Below are 16,567 nucleotides of genomic sequence, written 5' to 3'. Positions count from 1 at the left end.
CTTTATGGCAGGCAAGCAATAATCTCTCTAAATCTCATTAGATCACAGCTCTGTTTTATATATTAGTTTAAATATTACAGATAATCTTCTATTTGACACGCTAATATTTGACATATTATGCAACAATTTTACAACAACGTTGGATTTGTTCTCTTCTATCTTTACAAAGTTGATCAGAAGTTTGCGCTACATGCTATTTCGAACTACAGGCCAGTGATGCTGGAAGTAGAGAAGCTTGGGGTGCTACCACACCCCTCTTGCTTGAAGTAGTAATACCAAATACATGGTTTCCACCATTAGCACCCCCACTCTAAACATTGTTCCAGCACCCCTGCTACAGCCTACAGGCCCCATAGTATGGATTTCCCATTTAGATCTGGGTCTGTCAAATGGAACTACATATCCTTTAGAAAATGTCTATAATAGCCACATCTAATCCACTTTAAAATCAATTAGAAGATAAAAAGGACCACGTTTTTGTCCTTGACTGCCTGCATGGGACTCCCACTGAAGAGCCCTGCAAGCACATTTGAGGGCAGCAATTGACCCTATAATTAAAACTGCTGGAGTATCGTACACAGGAAGCCCTATACCACTACACTGAAACTACTGGGAAAACTCTTTTTGCACTGGGAACAGGAGGAGTCCCAAATTATCCAGCAAACAGTAGTCCATATCATGTCGTCAACTTTTACACTGAACAGCCCACTGAAATAAACAGGAGCTCGTCTTAAAAACTGATGGCAACTATATACCCTGTGTTTGGGACCATTTCTGCTTTTATTTAATGACAAAACCCCACATAATATATGAGGAGTAGGATTAGGTCTTTTATAACTAGAAATGTTTTGGGGCTTATGGCATTACAAACATTCTACTAATGATGTTGTGCACATTTTTAAAGTGCAAATAACTGGGCATACATTATTTATATAGTGCCATCAGTGTGTTTTACAAAACCCAGAACAACATAAGACGGTGTGTAATTTTGCTAAACGGAACAGATATGTGGGACAGATAGTTAATGCTACAATGGAAGGATTGACTTCTGCCACTCAACTGTCACACTTTGCATTTCCTTTAATAAAGGGCAATATTCCCACAGAGCCAACCGTGACCACGCATGTTTTTCTTGTTTTAAAATATTTTCTACAATAGGTACTGTATTATTTATGGTAAATGGACTACTTTCCATCAAAATCCATTCAGTATGTTTGGTCAATAACATTTTATTTAAGAAGCATATATTGATAATTAATTATTGCTTTACAGATTATTAATATGGGCCCAGTAATGGGAACCCTTACTTAGATGAGTAGTTGCATGAAAGCCCATGGATCCACTCAGGCAATAGGGTTTGCAAGGCAGTGACCTATATTACCACTTTTAACAGATGTCTTATTGAGTTCATATTTAGTGGGATTTGCTCCCTTCCCTGTGCAGTTTCCTTTTATTCAGTTCACACCTTTCTTGATGGTCTGTACACTTCCTCTACTGCCTCTTGATGCTTCTACCATGTTATGCCATATCCTCACCTGCTGTCTTACCCATTAAGGGTCTCAATCTCGCATTCTCCAATAAATTGGGATTACTACTATGCTAACAAGATATCCCACAGCACACTGAATGCTGAACAGACTGGAGAGCCAGAAAGGCAAGTGTGTAGTTGGACAAGAAGGTAGTAGGGGCACAGTGAGAAGGCTTCCCAAACAAAAAGATATGCACAGCCCTTCTGGATGCATTGCCTATTGCATCACTCACCAGCTTCAGATCTAGAGCTGTGTAGAAATGAGGTGGCAAGGTCATAGTGTAAAACTTTACATACCCTCTCGCTAACCTTGGGTTTAGCTATTCATTTTGGAATTTAGCTCAGGCAGGAATGCAGGCAAATAGATCTCCAGTTACTGCTGCTCAGCTCCTACACCAACAATCAATGGTACCTAGAGCATTTGTACTTCTGCATATGGAACAGCCCTTCTTTGTGGGATGCATACTCACTCTCCTCTTCTAGTTTCCCTTGTGAAAAGCTACCACATATCCTCAGACAAATCTGCAGTGTGCATGGGGAGTTAGAGCCTAGCAACGTGAGTTGTCAGATGCTTTTCCCACTGGTGCTACAGATACCCTGTATTTCCACAGCTATTGACTCATACTGAGCCTCTGTAAGCCAGCACAGGATTTAGTGTCTTATGGGCTCATTCACCTCTGATTGTAGAGGTTTGACTTGGACTGTCAGCCCTATTCAGTGAAGAGCTAAACAAGAAACTGCCATGAGTGGGTCAACTCAAAATAAGGCTTCTTTTCTGAGAGCAAGACAAAGAAAGAGAAGCCATTATTTATGAAAAAAGCCTAACTACCTCAGTCAAAATATCTCCTAAACCCCAGCCATTAAAATATTAATTATTAGACGCCTTGCAGGGTGATGCTGACTGTTTCTTTCAACACATTTAAAGAGATGTTAGTGTTTGTGCAAGCGCATGTCCAAGTAAGAGCCCTAGAGTGAAGACTTTTCTATTTTTCCACAAAAATGGACAAAACACTAGTACTGGTAATGTCACCTTCCCCTAAAGCACCTTGCCCCTGTGCTTTAGTTCTGAGAAGGAGGGACCGCTCCATTCAAATCTGTGTCTCTCTACAGCAAAAATGGCATCAGCTGCAACTGTAGTTTTTAGGATGCGGACACCAGTTCCCTAGAATCTGGACAGCAACCACCAGTTTGTTTCACAAAGGCCACCAAATAGCCATCAGATGGCAATAACTTTCAGTCACTATCAATCTGGAATGCATTAGAAAGAGCAACTTGGTGGTCCAAGTCTTCATGTTACTAATCCCTCGAGCGGTATAGTGGATCTCCTTCCCATACCGACATTTTATTATCAGAATAATTCTACGCTGATCCTACCTGTGCAAAACTATGGAAACGGTAACAGACCAAAGTAAAAATGACTCGAGTCAAGTGGAGGAAAAGCCCATTATCGTCACAAGACACAAGCACAGAATATAAAACACAATGTATTATCTGCAGGTAGACACAAGTAATGGCTCCTGCACACCTTATTAAATAAGCACTATGACAACTAGCAACTTCCCAAGCTCTACAGAACCACCTCAACTTTCTTCCTGAAAGGTAACCAACTTGTATGCCATTGTGTGGCAGTGTTCATTGATGCTAGCCTGTGCAAAGAGGATGTCACAACAGCAAATCTTGGTTTAGCCTATTTTGTAAGGGTGTCCAAATGGAGACTCTCCCTGACAGGACTACAAGATGCTTTTCTGCATTCCACCATCTTCAACTTGATTTAAATGAGCCCAGTATCTCCATATCTGGCTGCAGCAGTTGTGTTTTATTTTTGGAAATTAATCCAGTCTAGGAATGATGTAGCAGTGACACATCCCCTAACAACAGGCATGTAAAAATCAGGCTAGACAGCAATTTAGATAATCTAGGCAGCAGATCTTGCCCTAACAGACACTGCTACCGTGCTCTCTTGGCTGCACGCACTCATGCACATCTGTTAAGGCGGCACTGTGCCAATTACAGTTTGAGCAGACTGTTTTATCAGGGCTTATGAACTATGCAAGTGTTGACTTAGATGGGCAGGTTGCATAACAGTACATAGCCTAAATGAGACCTCTTTTATATAGCAAGACCCTTCCTTGTGTCAGTAATGAAACACTGGCATCACAAGACTTTTTAATCCTCCACATATCTGTTAAACTTAGATCAACAGGGGGAAGGGGAAGACGTGAAAACAACATGCAAAGCCAATTCTGGCTGCTAAAATGACAATCTACATGTTTAATGGAAAAGAATGGCTCACAGGTATTCTGTTGTTCTAGTGTAATTCCCTGGTGTCACTGTCAGCCATGGGAGTATCTACAACCAATAGTGCACACAAAAAGGTTTAAGACAGAACTTTTTCATTTGTCTTGAAAAGTCACTATTAGACAGATGGCATGCCATCCTCACTAGCCCAAGTGACTAGTCAACAAAACAGTACACAATACTCTTTCAGATGGTACAAAACAAAACCCAGATTTCACAGGATGATGTTTGACTGTGCAAAGAACAGAGATAGGTAAAAATCACAGAAGACAGTTTATCTGTGAGTTACATACAGTTCCTGGATAGTAACAGCTGACATGCCTGGTTTCAATTATCTGATCCAAAGCCTTTAAATATTTGATGCAAGAGCGTAAATGGGAATAAAGAAAGGTGTATATTTCCATTTAAAGATGAGTCTCACTCCAAAAGCCCTCTCCTGTGAGGTAACCTCAATTCTTTTTCTGAGCATGCTCAACTATCCATATGTCATCTTCCATATATAGAGGCATGATTACTTGCTCTACATTATGTAAAAGATAGTGGCCAACACATGAACCAAACACAGCCAGAATAATGCTGAATATCTTGACAGTCTTCACAATGCAGAACAAAAAGGGCCAGATCCTGCTACCATTAAAGTAAATGGAATTTTACAACTGACCTCAATGGGAGCAGGATTGAGCCATAATACAGTAATAGGTTTCAGAGTAACAGCCGTGTTAGTCTGTATTCGCAGAAAGAAAAGGAGTACTTGTGGCACCTTAGAGACTAACGAATTTATTTGAGCATGAGCTTTCGTGAGCTACAGCTCACTTCATCAGATGCATACCGTGGAAACTGCAGCAGACTCTATATATACACAGAGAATATGAAACAATACCTCCTCCCACCCCACTGTCCTGCTGGTAATAGCTTATCTAAAAGCCATTTCCAGCACAAATCCAGGTTTTCTCACCCTCCACCCCCCCACACAAATTCACTCTCCTGCTGGTGATAGCCCATCCAAAGTGACAACTCTTTACACAATGTGCATGATAATGAAGTTAGGCCATTTCCTGCACAAATCCAGGTTCTCTCACTCCCTCACCCCCCTCCAAAAACCCACCCCCATACACACACAAACTCACTCTCCTGCTGGTAATAGCTCATCCAAACTGGCCACTCTCCAAGTTTAAATCCAAGTTAAACCAGAACATCGGGGGGGGGGGGTAGGAAAAAACAAGAGGAAATAGGCTACCTTGCATAATGACTTAGCCACTCCCAGTCTCTATTTAAGCCTAAATTAATAGTATCCAATTTGCAAATGAATTCCAATTCAGCAGTTTCTCGCTGGAGTCTGGATTTGAAGTTTTTTTGTTTTAAGATAGCGACCTTCATGTCTGTGATTGCGTGACCAGAGAGATTGAAGTGTTCTCCGACTGGTTTATGAATGTTATAATTCTTGACATCTGATTCGTTAGTCTCTAAGGTGCCACAAGTACTCCTTTTCTTTCTGCGAATACAGACTAACACGGCTGTTACTCTGAAACCTGTCATTATGCAAGGCACTGCATTTAGCCGTATGGAGTGGAAATCTATCAACTGCATGAAAAAACTTGCACAGATACAGACAGACATCATCTTCCTTTCCAAATGCAAACAGATGGACATCGTACCAAAAGGACTGAAGGTAAAAAATCCATTACAATCTACATACCACACAGACTATGCTGACAGCTTGTGCCACACGCTCTCAAAGAAACTGCGGAATCACCTGATCAACATCCTCTACAGCAAACAGGGACAGATTAAGAATGAGCTCTCAAAAATGGATACTCTCATAAAAAACCAACCTTCCACACAAACTTCCTCGTGGCTGGATTTTACTAAAACTAGACAAGCCATTTACAACGCACACTTTGCTTCTCTACAAAAGAAAAAGGACACTAAACTTTCTAAACTACTACATGCTACAAGGGGCCACAGCAATGGTTCCCTCAACCCACCTAGCAATATTGTTAACCTATCCAACTATACTCTCAGCCCAGCAGAAGCAGCTGTTCTATCCCGGGGCCTCTCCTTCTGCCCCTCCACCCCTACGAACATGATACAGTTCTGTGGTGACCTAGAATCCTATTTTCGACGTCTCCGACTCAAGGAATATTTCCAAAATACCTCTGAACAACATACTAATCCACAGAGGTCTCCCTACCAACACTACAGAAAGAAGGATTCTAGGTGGACTCCTCCTGAAGGTCGAAACAGCAGACTGGACTTCTACATAGAGTGCTTCCGCCGACGTGCACGGGCTGAAATTGTGGAAAAGCAGCATCACTTGCCCCATAATCTCAGCCATGCGGAACGCAATGCCATCCACAGCCTCAGAAACAACTCTGACATCATAATCAAAAAGGCTGACAAAGGAGGTGCTGTTGTCATCATGAATAGGTCGGAATATGAACAAGAGGCTGCTCGGCAGCTCTCCAACACGAGTTTCTACAAGCCATTACCCTCTGATCCCACTGAGAGTTACCACAAGCAACTACAGCATTTGCTCAAGAAACTTCCTGAAAAAGCACAGGATCAAATCCGCACAGACACACCCCTGGAACCCCGACCTGGGATATTCTATCTGCTACCCAAGATCCATAAACCTGGAACTCCTGGGCGCCCCATCATCTCAGGCATTGGCACCCTGACAGCAGGATTGTCTGGCTATGTAGACTCCCTCCTCAGGCCCTACGCTACCAGCACTCCCAGCTACCTTCGAGACACCACTGACTTCCTGAGGAAACTTCAATCCATCGGTGATCTTCCTGATAACACCATCCTGGCCACTATGGATGTAGAAGCCCTCTACACCAACATTCCACACAAAGATGGACTACAAGCCGTCAGGAACACTATCCCCGATAATGTCACGGCTAACCTGGTGGCTGAACTTTGTGACTTTGTCCTTACCCATAACTATTTCACATTTGGGGACAATGTATACCTTCAGATCAGCGGCACTGCTATGGGTACCCGCATGGCCCCACAGTATGCCAACATTTTTATGGCTGATTTAGAACAACGCTTCCTCAGCTCTCGTCCCCTAAAGCCCCTACTCTACTTGCGCTATATTGATGACATCTTCATCATCTGGACCCATGGAAAAGAAGCCCTTGAGGAATTCCACCATGATTTCAACAATTTCCATCCCACCACCAACCTCAGCCTGGTCCAGTCCACACAAGAGATACACTTCCTGGACACTACAGTGCTAATAAACAATGGTCACATAAACACCACCCTATACCGGAAACCTACTGACCGCTATTCCTACCTGCATGCCTCCAGCTTTCACCCTGACCACACCACACGATCCATCGTCTACAGCCAAGCTCTGCGATACAACCGCATTTGCTCCAACCCCTCAGACAGAGACAAACACCTACAAGATCTCTGTCAAGCTTTCTTACAACTACAATACCCACCTGCGGAAGTAAAGAAACAGATTGATAGAGCCAGAAGAGTTCCCAGAAGTTACCTACTACAGGACAGGCCTAACAAAGAAAATAACAGAACGCCACTAGCCGTCACCTTCAGCCCCCAACTAAAACCCCTCCAACGCATTATTAAGGATCTACAACCTATCCTAAAGGATGACCCAACACTCTCACAAATCTTGGGAGACAGGCCAGTCCTTGCCTACAGACAGCCCCGCAACCTGAAGCAAATACTCACCAACAACCACATACCACACAACAGAACCACTAACCCAGGAACTTATCCTTGCAACAAAGCCCGTTGCCAATTGTGCCCACATATCTATTCAGGGGACACCATCACAGGGCCTAATAACATCAGCCACACTATCAGAGGCTCGTTCACCTGCACATCCACCAATGTGATTTATGCCATCATGTGCCAGCAATGCCCCTCTGCCATGTACATTGGTCAAACTGGACAGTCTCTACGTAAAAGAATAAATGGACACAAATCAGATGTCAAGAATTATAACATTCATAAACCAGTCGGAGAACACTTCAATCTCTCTGGTCACGCAATCACAGACATGAAGGTCGCTATCTTAAAACAAAAAAACTTCAAATCCAGACTCCAGCGAGAAACTGCTGAATTGGAATTCATTTGCAAATTGGATACTATTAATTTAGGCTTAAATAGAGACTGGGAGTGGCTAAGTCATTATGCAAGGTAGCCTATTTCCTCTTGTTTTTTCCTACCCCCCCCCCCCGATGTTCTGGTTTAACTTGGATTTAAACTTGGAGAGTGGCCAGTTTGGATGAGCTATTACCAGCAGGAGAGTGAGTTTGTGTGTGTATGGGGGTGGGTTTTTGGAGGGGGGTGAGGGAGTGAGAGAACCTGGATTTGTGCAGGAAATGGCCTAACTTCATTATCATGCACATTGTGTAAAGAGTTGTCACTTTGGATGGGCTATCACCAGCAGGAGAGTGAATTTGTGTGGGGGGGTGGAGGGTGAGAAAACCTGGATTTGTGCTGGAAATGGCTTTTAGATAAGCTATTACCAGCAGGACAGTGGGGTGGGAGGAGGTATTGTTTCATATTCTCTGTGTATATATAGAGTCTGCTGCAGTTTCCACGGTATGCATCTGATGAAGTGAGCTGTAGCTCACGAAAGCTCATGCTCAAATAAATTCGTTAGTCTCTAAGGTGCCACAAGTACTCCTTTTCTTTCTGCGAATACAGTAATAATTACTGTGATGAAAGAAATTAACTTAGCTTAGAAAGGCTTCTCAGTGTTTGCATTTACAAGTTTTGTTAAAAGAAATGGTAATATAATCACTTTGAATGCTAAAAGCTAAAATACAGAATCATTGTACAGCAGCTGACATTTAGCTTTCTTCTGTCCGAATTCTGCATACCGTTCTATGTGGGATCAAGGGCTTGCCCATAGAGGTCAACATGTAGCATTGACGCTTTAAGACCTCTATAGAAAAATTGTAACAGTTTACTTTATGAATGTTGTTACCACTCAAAACCAAAACAAAAGAAAAAGCACAGATGTAGAAAATTACTTTGAAAATGTAACATTGTATAGTTTATACCTCCATAAAAAACTCTGGTTTCTATCCTACTCCCAGTGGAGTTCCCCACAAAACACTCACTGACTTTAAAATAGTGCAGGATTGAGCCTTAAAACTTGATCCTTTCAACACTTAAATATATAAATAAATTTACTCACATACTTAACTATTTGCAGAATTGGAACCTTAGTTTTTACTCCCTTAATTACCTTTCTTTCTACTGCTGGTCTGCACTAATATATTTTAATAAAGGCAACAATTTTAAACTATTTATAATGTTGCCATGACAGAGAATCTGAAGTGCTTTATTGCCACTTGGTCCATTCTACCACTCCCACATGTAAAGGTTGTATTAGGATATTAAATGGTCTGTCCTTCAATTCAGACACAATTGCCACCCCCATTTTAATCCATTACTTTCAGTACAATTTATGTCTACTTTTATCTATGGAAAGATAGATCCATGATAAGCCTTTAAAGACAACTGAAACATCCATTGAAGTAAAAGGTAAATGTTTATTACATGTGCAATCGAAAAACAAAAACTAAAACCATCCATAGTGGAGGCCAGGAAACTCTCTGGTAGCTACAATGACTAGGCCGAAAGAATGTGCAAAACCGGGGCCAGTAATGGACTTTTTTCCCTTTACTAGCAGATACAATTTGCTGATACCAGTTGGAAAGGAAACCTATGAGTACTCCACAAACAAACAAACCCTAATCCTCAAAATCCCCCATTTGCAACCCATTCCTCTAGGGCTCCCCACTAGAGGCCTGTTCTCTTAGCTCCCAAATCCCTTTTGCTTAGAGGACTTTGGCCGGGTGCCACGCTGACTCAGAAGGGGGGGGGGGAAGGGGCTGAGCCCGAGAGCCTCCCAATACTACTAACACCCCTGGGCTCACTGTATGGCAGGGGCCCGTTGTTCCTCCCTGCAGAACACGGAGCCTCGCTCGGCGCCTTGCACCTCCGCCCGCGCCCCGCTGGGTGTCGCTGCGCTCCCACCGCGCTCCCCGAGCCCGCAGGGCACCTACCTGATCCGTGCTGCTGGCGGAGGATGGCGGCCTTGCCGGGAGGCGGCGAGGCCGAGGAGGACGCCGCGGTGGTGGAAGCGGCGGGCGAGGAGGCGGCCCCGGCCCCGGCCCCCTGGGGCGGCAGCAGGCGCTTCTCCAGGCCGGGCTCGGCGGTGGCCCTGCCGGCCGGGCTGTACCTGCGCGGCCCGCTGCTCTGGATGTGCGACACCGCCTCGGCCGCCTGCATGTCGGGCGGGGCGAAGCGCGACAGGACCCGCAGCAGCGCCTGGGCTTTGTGCTCCTGGGTCTCGTCGTCGCTGTAGTCCGACACCCGGCACTCGTACACGCCCTCGTCCTGCCGCCGCACGCCGGACAGCCGCAGCCGGTGCGAGATGTCATTGCCCTGGACCCGCACCGTCTGCAAGAGACCACAGCCCGCGGCCGGTCACTGCCCCGCGCAGCCCCGCCGGCGGTCAGCAGCCTGCCCCGGTGCCAGGGCCCTCCCCCGAGCCTGCCCCAGGGCGCCTCCCCTCCGATCTCCTCCCCCAGCCTGCCCCAGTGCACCTGCCTCCGGCCCCAGTGCGCCTCCCCTCCGATCTCCTCCCCTTGCCTGCCCCAGTGCACGCCCCACCCCCCAGCCTACCTCAATGCACCTCCCCCAATCTCCTCCCCGAGCCTGCCCCAATGCACCTGCCTCCGGCCCCAGTGCACTTCCCTTCGATCTCTTCCCCGAGCCGGCCCCAATGCACCTCCCCTCCGATCTCCCCCCCCCCCCGAGCCGGCCCCAATGCACCTCCCCTCCGATCTCCCCCCCCCCCCGAGCCGGCCCCAATGCACCTCCCCTCCGATCTCCCCCCCCCCCCGAGCCGGCCCCAATGCACCTCCCCTCCGATCTCCCCCCCCCCCCGAGCCGGCCCCAATGCACCTCCCCTCCGATCTCCCCCCCCCCCCGAGCCGGCCCCAATGCACCTCCCCTCCGATCTCCCCCCCCCCCCGAGCCGGCCCCAATGCACCTCCCCTCCGATCTCCCCCCCCCCCGAGCCGGCCCCAATGCACCTCCCCTCCGATCTCCCCCCCCCCCCGAGCCGGCCCCAATGCACCTCCCCTCCGATCTCCCCCCCCCCCAGCCGGCCCCAATGCACCTCCCCTCCGAGCCTACCCCAATGCACCTGCCCCCGGCCCCAGTGCGCCTCCCCTCCGATCTCCTCCCCGAGCCTGCCCCAATGCACGCCTCAGCCTACCTCAATGCACCTCCCCTCTGATCTCCTCCCCTTGCCTGCCCCAGTGCACGCCCCACCCGCCAGCCTACCTCAATGCACCTCCCCCAATCTCCTCCCCGAGCCTGCCCCAATGCACCTGCCTCCGGCCCCAGTGCACTTCCCTTCGATCTCTTCCCCGAGCCGGCCCCAATGCACCTCCCCTCCGATCTCCCCCCCCCCCCGAGCCGGCCCCAATGCACCTCCCCTCCGATCTCCCCCCCCCCGAGCCGGCCCCAATGCACCTCCCCTCCGATCTCCCCCCCCCCCGAGCCGGCCCCAATGCACCTCCCCTCCGAGCCTACCCCAATGCACCTGCCCCCGGCCCCAGTGCGCCTCCCCTCCGATTCTCCTCCCCGAGCCTGCCCCAGTGCAGCTCGCCTCTGATCTCCTCCCCGAGCCTGCCCCAATGCACCTGCCCCGGCCCCAGTGCATTTCCCCTCTGGTCACCTCCCCTCCGAGCTCCTCCCGAGCCTGCCCCAGTGCGCCTCCCCTCCGATCTCCTCCCCCAGCCTGCCCCAGTGCACCTGCCCCCGGCCGCAGTGCACCTCCCCTCCGATCTCCTCCCCTTGCCTGCCCCAATGCACGCCCCAACCCCCAGCCTACTTCAATGCACTTCCCCCAATCTCCTCCCCGAGCTTGCCCCAATGCACCTCCCCTCCGATCTCCTCCCCGAGCCTGCCCCAATGCACCTCCCCTCTGATCTCTTCCCCGAGCCTGCCCCAATGCACCTGCCCCCGGCCCCAGTGCACTTCCCCTCTGATCTCCTCCCCGAGCCTGCCCCAATGCTTTTCCCTTCGATTTCTTCCCCGAGCCTGCCCCAATGCACCTGCCCCCGGCCCCAGTGCACCTCCCCTCTGATCTCCTCCCCGAGCCTGCCCCAATGCACCTCCCCGCCGATCTCCTCCCCTTGCCTGCCCCAATGCACGCCCCACCCCCCAGCCTACCTCAATGCACCTCCCCCAATCTCCTCCCCGAGCCTGCCCCAATGCACCTCCCCCCTTATCGCCTCCCTGAGACTGCTCCAGTGCTCCTCCCTCTGCCCCCAAACCTGCCCCAATGCACCTCCTCCCAATCTCCTCCCCGAGCCTGCCCCAATGCACCTTTCCCTGCCCCCGAGCCTGCCCCAACGCACCTCCCCCAGGCACCCAGCTTGCCCCAATGCACCTCCCTCAATCTCCTCCCCGAGCCTGCCCCAATGCACCTTTCCCTGCCCCCGAGCCTGCCCCAATGCACCTCCCCCAGGCACCCAGATTGTCCCAATGCACCTCCCCCAATCTCCTTCCCGAGGCTGCCCCAATGCACCTCCCATCTGATCTCCTCCTGGAGCCTGCCCCAGTGTATCTACCTCTGCCCCGGAGCCTACCCCAATGCACCTCCCCAATCTCCTCCCCCAGTCTGCTCCAATGCACCTCCCCCTGCCCCAATGCACCTTTCCCTCTTGCCCCAGCCCCAAGCCTGCTCCTCCCAGAAATTAATGCACCTCCTCTCCAGCCTGCTTTACCACCTCTAAGAATTTGGAGGATCTCCCCTCCAATAAGCAAACACGTAGCATCTGAGACCACCCCAGCTGCTCTCCAAAACCAAATCTCTCTCCTTCTGTAATCCAACCTTCCAGCTCCTCCTTAAAATAAATGACTCCCTCCCCCAAATTACCAAGTCACTGAACCTATCCCAGCCCTTCCAAAATTAAATGCAGTAAATGATGCATAACTCTAGTCAAGCACCAAACTACCGAATCCACCACTTCCGAACAAGGTACTCAACAGTGCACCCACCCATGGCACTCATACACCCTCAGCTCCGAAAGTAAATGCATCTCTTTCCTTCCCTCCCAGAAATCAAACACAAAAACACACAACCATTGCTCCTACCCCATTATCTTCCATAAATACTGTAAGCACTGCATTTCCCCCATCAAAGTCCAAAACCCAGCCACCAATTCCAGTTCTTCTTTTCCAAACTGAATGCACCTCTTCACAGCACTCAAATCACCAGCCACTAATCCTGTCCCTCCCTCTTCCCAAGGTTCATACATTAAACATGTCATCTTCTTTCTACATTTATTGTTAAAAAGCCACTAATCCTGCCCTCATCCCCTTCCAAAACTGAAGGCATCTCCCATCTAAAACCAACAGTCAGCCACTAATCCTCCAATTGCCTTTCTAAAAATAAATCTGAGTAGTAATCTTCCCCCAAAATGAAACACAGCCACTTAATCCTCCCAACTCCAACACCTCACTTGCTAAAAACAATGCATTTCCTCTCTCTTACCCCCTACAAAGTGGAACATAAACCACCCAGCCACTAACCTTCCCCTCCCTTCTAAAAATACAGGCCTTAACTAACAGCATCTCTCCCTACCCCCAATCCAACACAAAATACCCAAATACCTTCATATGTAATGGCCAGACTGCCCATACCATCCCGAAGTCTGACACTCTAGCCATTACCTAGTGCCTTCTACCCTCAGATATCCCCATTATACACACAGGATGAAGGATCAAATTCTGCTGGCTTTACTGATTGCCTTTAATTTCAGTGGGACTATTAGCCTGAGTGAATGAAAGATCTCATCCTATCTCTACTCCTAACTGCAGGGTTTAATCTCTGCAAGATTCTCCCTACCTTCCCTAGCAGGCTTTTCTTACTTCCACTAGCCTGCACAGATGGACATAGAAAAGTGACAGTGATGGGATTAAAACCAAACAAATAAATGGGCCTGCCCATGCTCCCAGTGAAATCAGTGACTGGATCGGGCCCCAAATCAACAACACTTGGATATAATGTGCTATAAAGAAATTTGACCTTGCTGGGGGGAGTGGGTTTTCAGTAGTGGAGGCAGCCACATGAAAAGTAGAATTATCACTTGACCGGACCTCCAGTACTTTCCAGGTGAGATCAAAGAAGAGGAGAAAAAACAAATACCTCTTGCCTGGATTTGCAAGTAAAAAACTCCACAGTTAAAATAGCAACAGATGGTAACATTTTGATGGCGATATGGCACACCAAGGAGAGGAAGATATGCACATGCCCACCGTGCTCCGCCATTTCTGTTGCTCTAGAGGGTTAAACTGGCTGAAATCATGTCTTGGGGTGTTACAAAACCAGCATGGACATACAGAAATTGTGTATCACTCTGTTTGATCTGCACTTACGCTGATTTTAGTTGCATCCTTATTTGTTACCTAAAAAAGCAGAGAAGGAAACATGTTAGACTAGACTCCTAAAGCATATTAACATTATTATAAGCACCTAAGTCCCCAGCTAAACAGAGGTAGGGCAGACAGATCTTCAGTGCAACTTTCATAACTTGAACTGATTGTGTGTGACTATGGGGAGAATTTGGATTTGATTTAATCAATTGGCGCTCAAGGAACAGGATTGCTTTGGAAAAATGTAAGTGGGCTTACTGGATGCCTGTAGTAAAAGTTTTGCCGTTGCTAAGGGATATATGTCTGCAGAAGAATATTTGCTCCTTGTATAAACGGAGCAATGGTAATTGTAAAAAGACCAATTACATTTGAAATAGCTATTTTAGACAAGAGTGGTTGTTTTCTATGGTAGTGCAGAGCTGCGCATGGAAATGACTCGGGGAAGCCAGATTCTGAATTGCTTTAGTGCAGGGATGAAGTCCCTAAACAGCACAAAATCAGATGCAGCTCATCAGTTTTTGGATCGAATTATTTCCTTGTTACAATCAACTTCACTGTAAAAGGAAATGATGCTTCTGATCTCTCTAATGCGCCTCCCAAGGAGATAGTCATTTTCTGGGCATGCCCTGTCACCATTTATTGTAAAAGCAGCTCGCAGTTTTATATAAGGTTAAAGAAGACATTTAAATCCAAGCGATTTATTTCCCTCTCTGACAACAGACTTTACATTACAGCCAGACGGCATCACATTAGTTCGGAGTCTTTATACTTTGCATCTATATTGGAGCCTTGCAGGAAAACAAGCCTGCCATATAGATAGGACCTGGTGTAGGCATGAGGGGCTCCTCAGGGAGGATCATCAGGCTTAATGGCTCTGTGGTAGGAAAAGGTCAGATGTTGTGTACTTTAGAAAGACACACCTTGGAACGCTTGCTCAAGACTTCTCCTCTGCTGTTTAACCTGGTTTATATACTGAGCAGCATTACGCTGCCAATACAGGGTGTTGCGCCAAGATCTGGGCTGCAGAATAAACTGGGGGATAGGGAAACGTAGCCTAGACATTAAGACTAGAGCCTATATTGAAGCCAAGAGGCCGACTGTGGGTTGAGACAGAATACACAAGATTTACCCTGCTTTCCTTAACGCCTGTTAATCACTTCATTTGAGTATGTAAATAGATCTGCAGAATTGTCCTGCAGGATCTCCAGCTAGGAGCCTATCCTTCTCTCCTCCATCTGCTCTCGTTAATCATCTACAGAGAGGAGCTCATCTTGTTTCATCAACCGCTCCCGCGTTTGTTCGTAGTGATTTCCAGCTCAGTTCAGACTGGCTCAGTTTCGCAGTTGCCTCCTGTTTATCCCCGCTTTGTAATGTAATACAGTAAACCCGGTTAAAGCTTAACGATGGGGCTTGCAGTGAGACAGATATTTATCATTCTTGAACAACATGTTTACAATCCCCAACGTGCTGTCGGATTTTTGGGGGCGCATGATCACCAATTTCTAGTCTCTCCTCCACTCCCCCATTCCACAGGAGAGTTTAGGATACCAAGGGATAACTACCTACTTCACGGATGTAACAGGGGACGCTCCTGTCACCGGCAGTGTCCGTTAGCTTTATTTTAAGCACTCTCTGAGCATGTTGCACTTAATGAATATGTATGTTTCCGTGGCACTTTGTTACCTTGCTTCTGCTGCCGGGGGCACTGATGGCTAATTCATGGGCAAGTTCTCTGGCTGGTTCTTTAAGGTACCACCACTGGATTTCCAAGGAGTAAGAGGTGGATCCGCTGGCCCGAAAAGCACAAGGCATCTCAATATCATCTCCCTCCCTAACAGTCACATCTTTGGGAACTTCAGTAAATGCAGCTGGGAGGAGAAGATAGAATTACAAGGGCTGGTTAACAGGAGAGATTAAGAGACAAAATCAGTCCGGTTCGTCGTAATCTGATCTGCTTTCACTCGAGGGCTAAACGCTGTCGGGTAAAAGAGCGTCCCGCCTTTCAGGGCTGAAGACCTAGCTCGGTTCTCCTCCCCGCGCAGCCTGGGCACCTACCGGTGCATCCGCGCCAGCGCCCACGGAGACAAGCCTGGGGAGTGTTTGACAGTAAAGCGCCTCTCGGAAAAGGAGGAAACCGATGTTCAGATTCCCTGGGCCGAAAATCTGCCACACAAATCGACAGCCAACACCTCTGCACGTTTCAGATCGCTCTCCTCCAAACAGCCCGCTAGCGCTTGCAGCCCGGCGCAGGCAGGCTGCAGACCCTGCCGCGTACCCTGTGCCTCCCGGCTT

General features: G+C 48.0%; 1 protein-coding gene across 1 annotated transcript in view; it reads right to left on the bottom strand.

Moving 5' to 3' along the window:
- The window catches only part of VSTM2B (V-set and transmembrane domain containing 2B), a 36,272-nt gene extending 20,170 nt beyond the window's left edge, over positions 1 to 16,102 (bottom strand). The window contains exons 1-3 of the mRNA XM_077831253.1: positions 15,959 to 16,102; positions 14,279 to 14,308; positions 9,886 to 10,282 (exon numbers count right to left, since the gene is read on the bottom strand). Of these exons, the coding sequence (XP_077687379.1) occupies positions 9,886 to 10,282; positions 14,279 to 14,308; positions 15,959 to 16,087 (556 nt within the window). The 5' untranslated portion in view covers positions 16,088 to 16,102. The remainder of the gene's footprint in view (positions 1 to 9,885; positions 10,283 to 14,278; positions 14,309 to 15,958) is intronic.
- Positions 16,103 to 16,567: the final 465 nt, after the last annotated feature.

The sequence above is a fragment of the Eretmochelys imbricata genome, chromosome 12, assembly GCF_965152235.1.
Source record: "Eretmochelys imbricata isolate rEreImb1 chromosome 12, rEreImb1.hap1, whole genome shotgun sequence".
NCBI classification, from domain to species: Eukaryota; Metazoa; Chordata; order Testudines; family Cheloniidae; genus Eretmochelys; species Eretmochelys imbricata.
The sequence above is the reverse complement of the archived record's forward strand: the minus strand, read 5'-3'. Positions and strand labels throughout refer to the sequence as shown.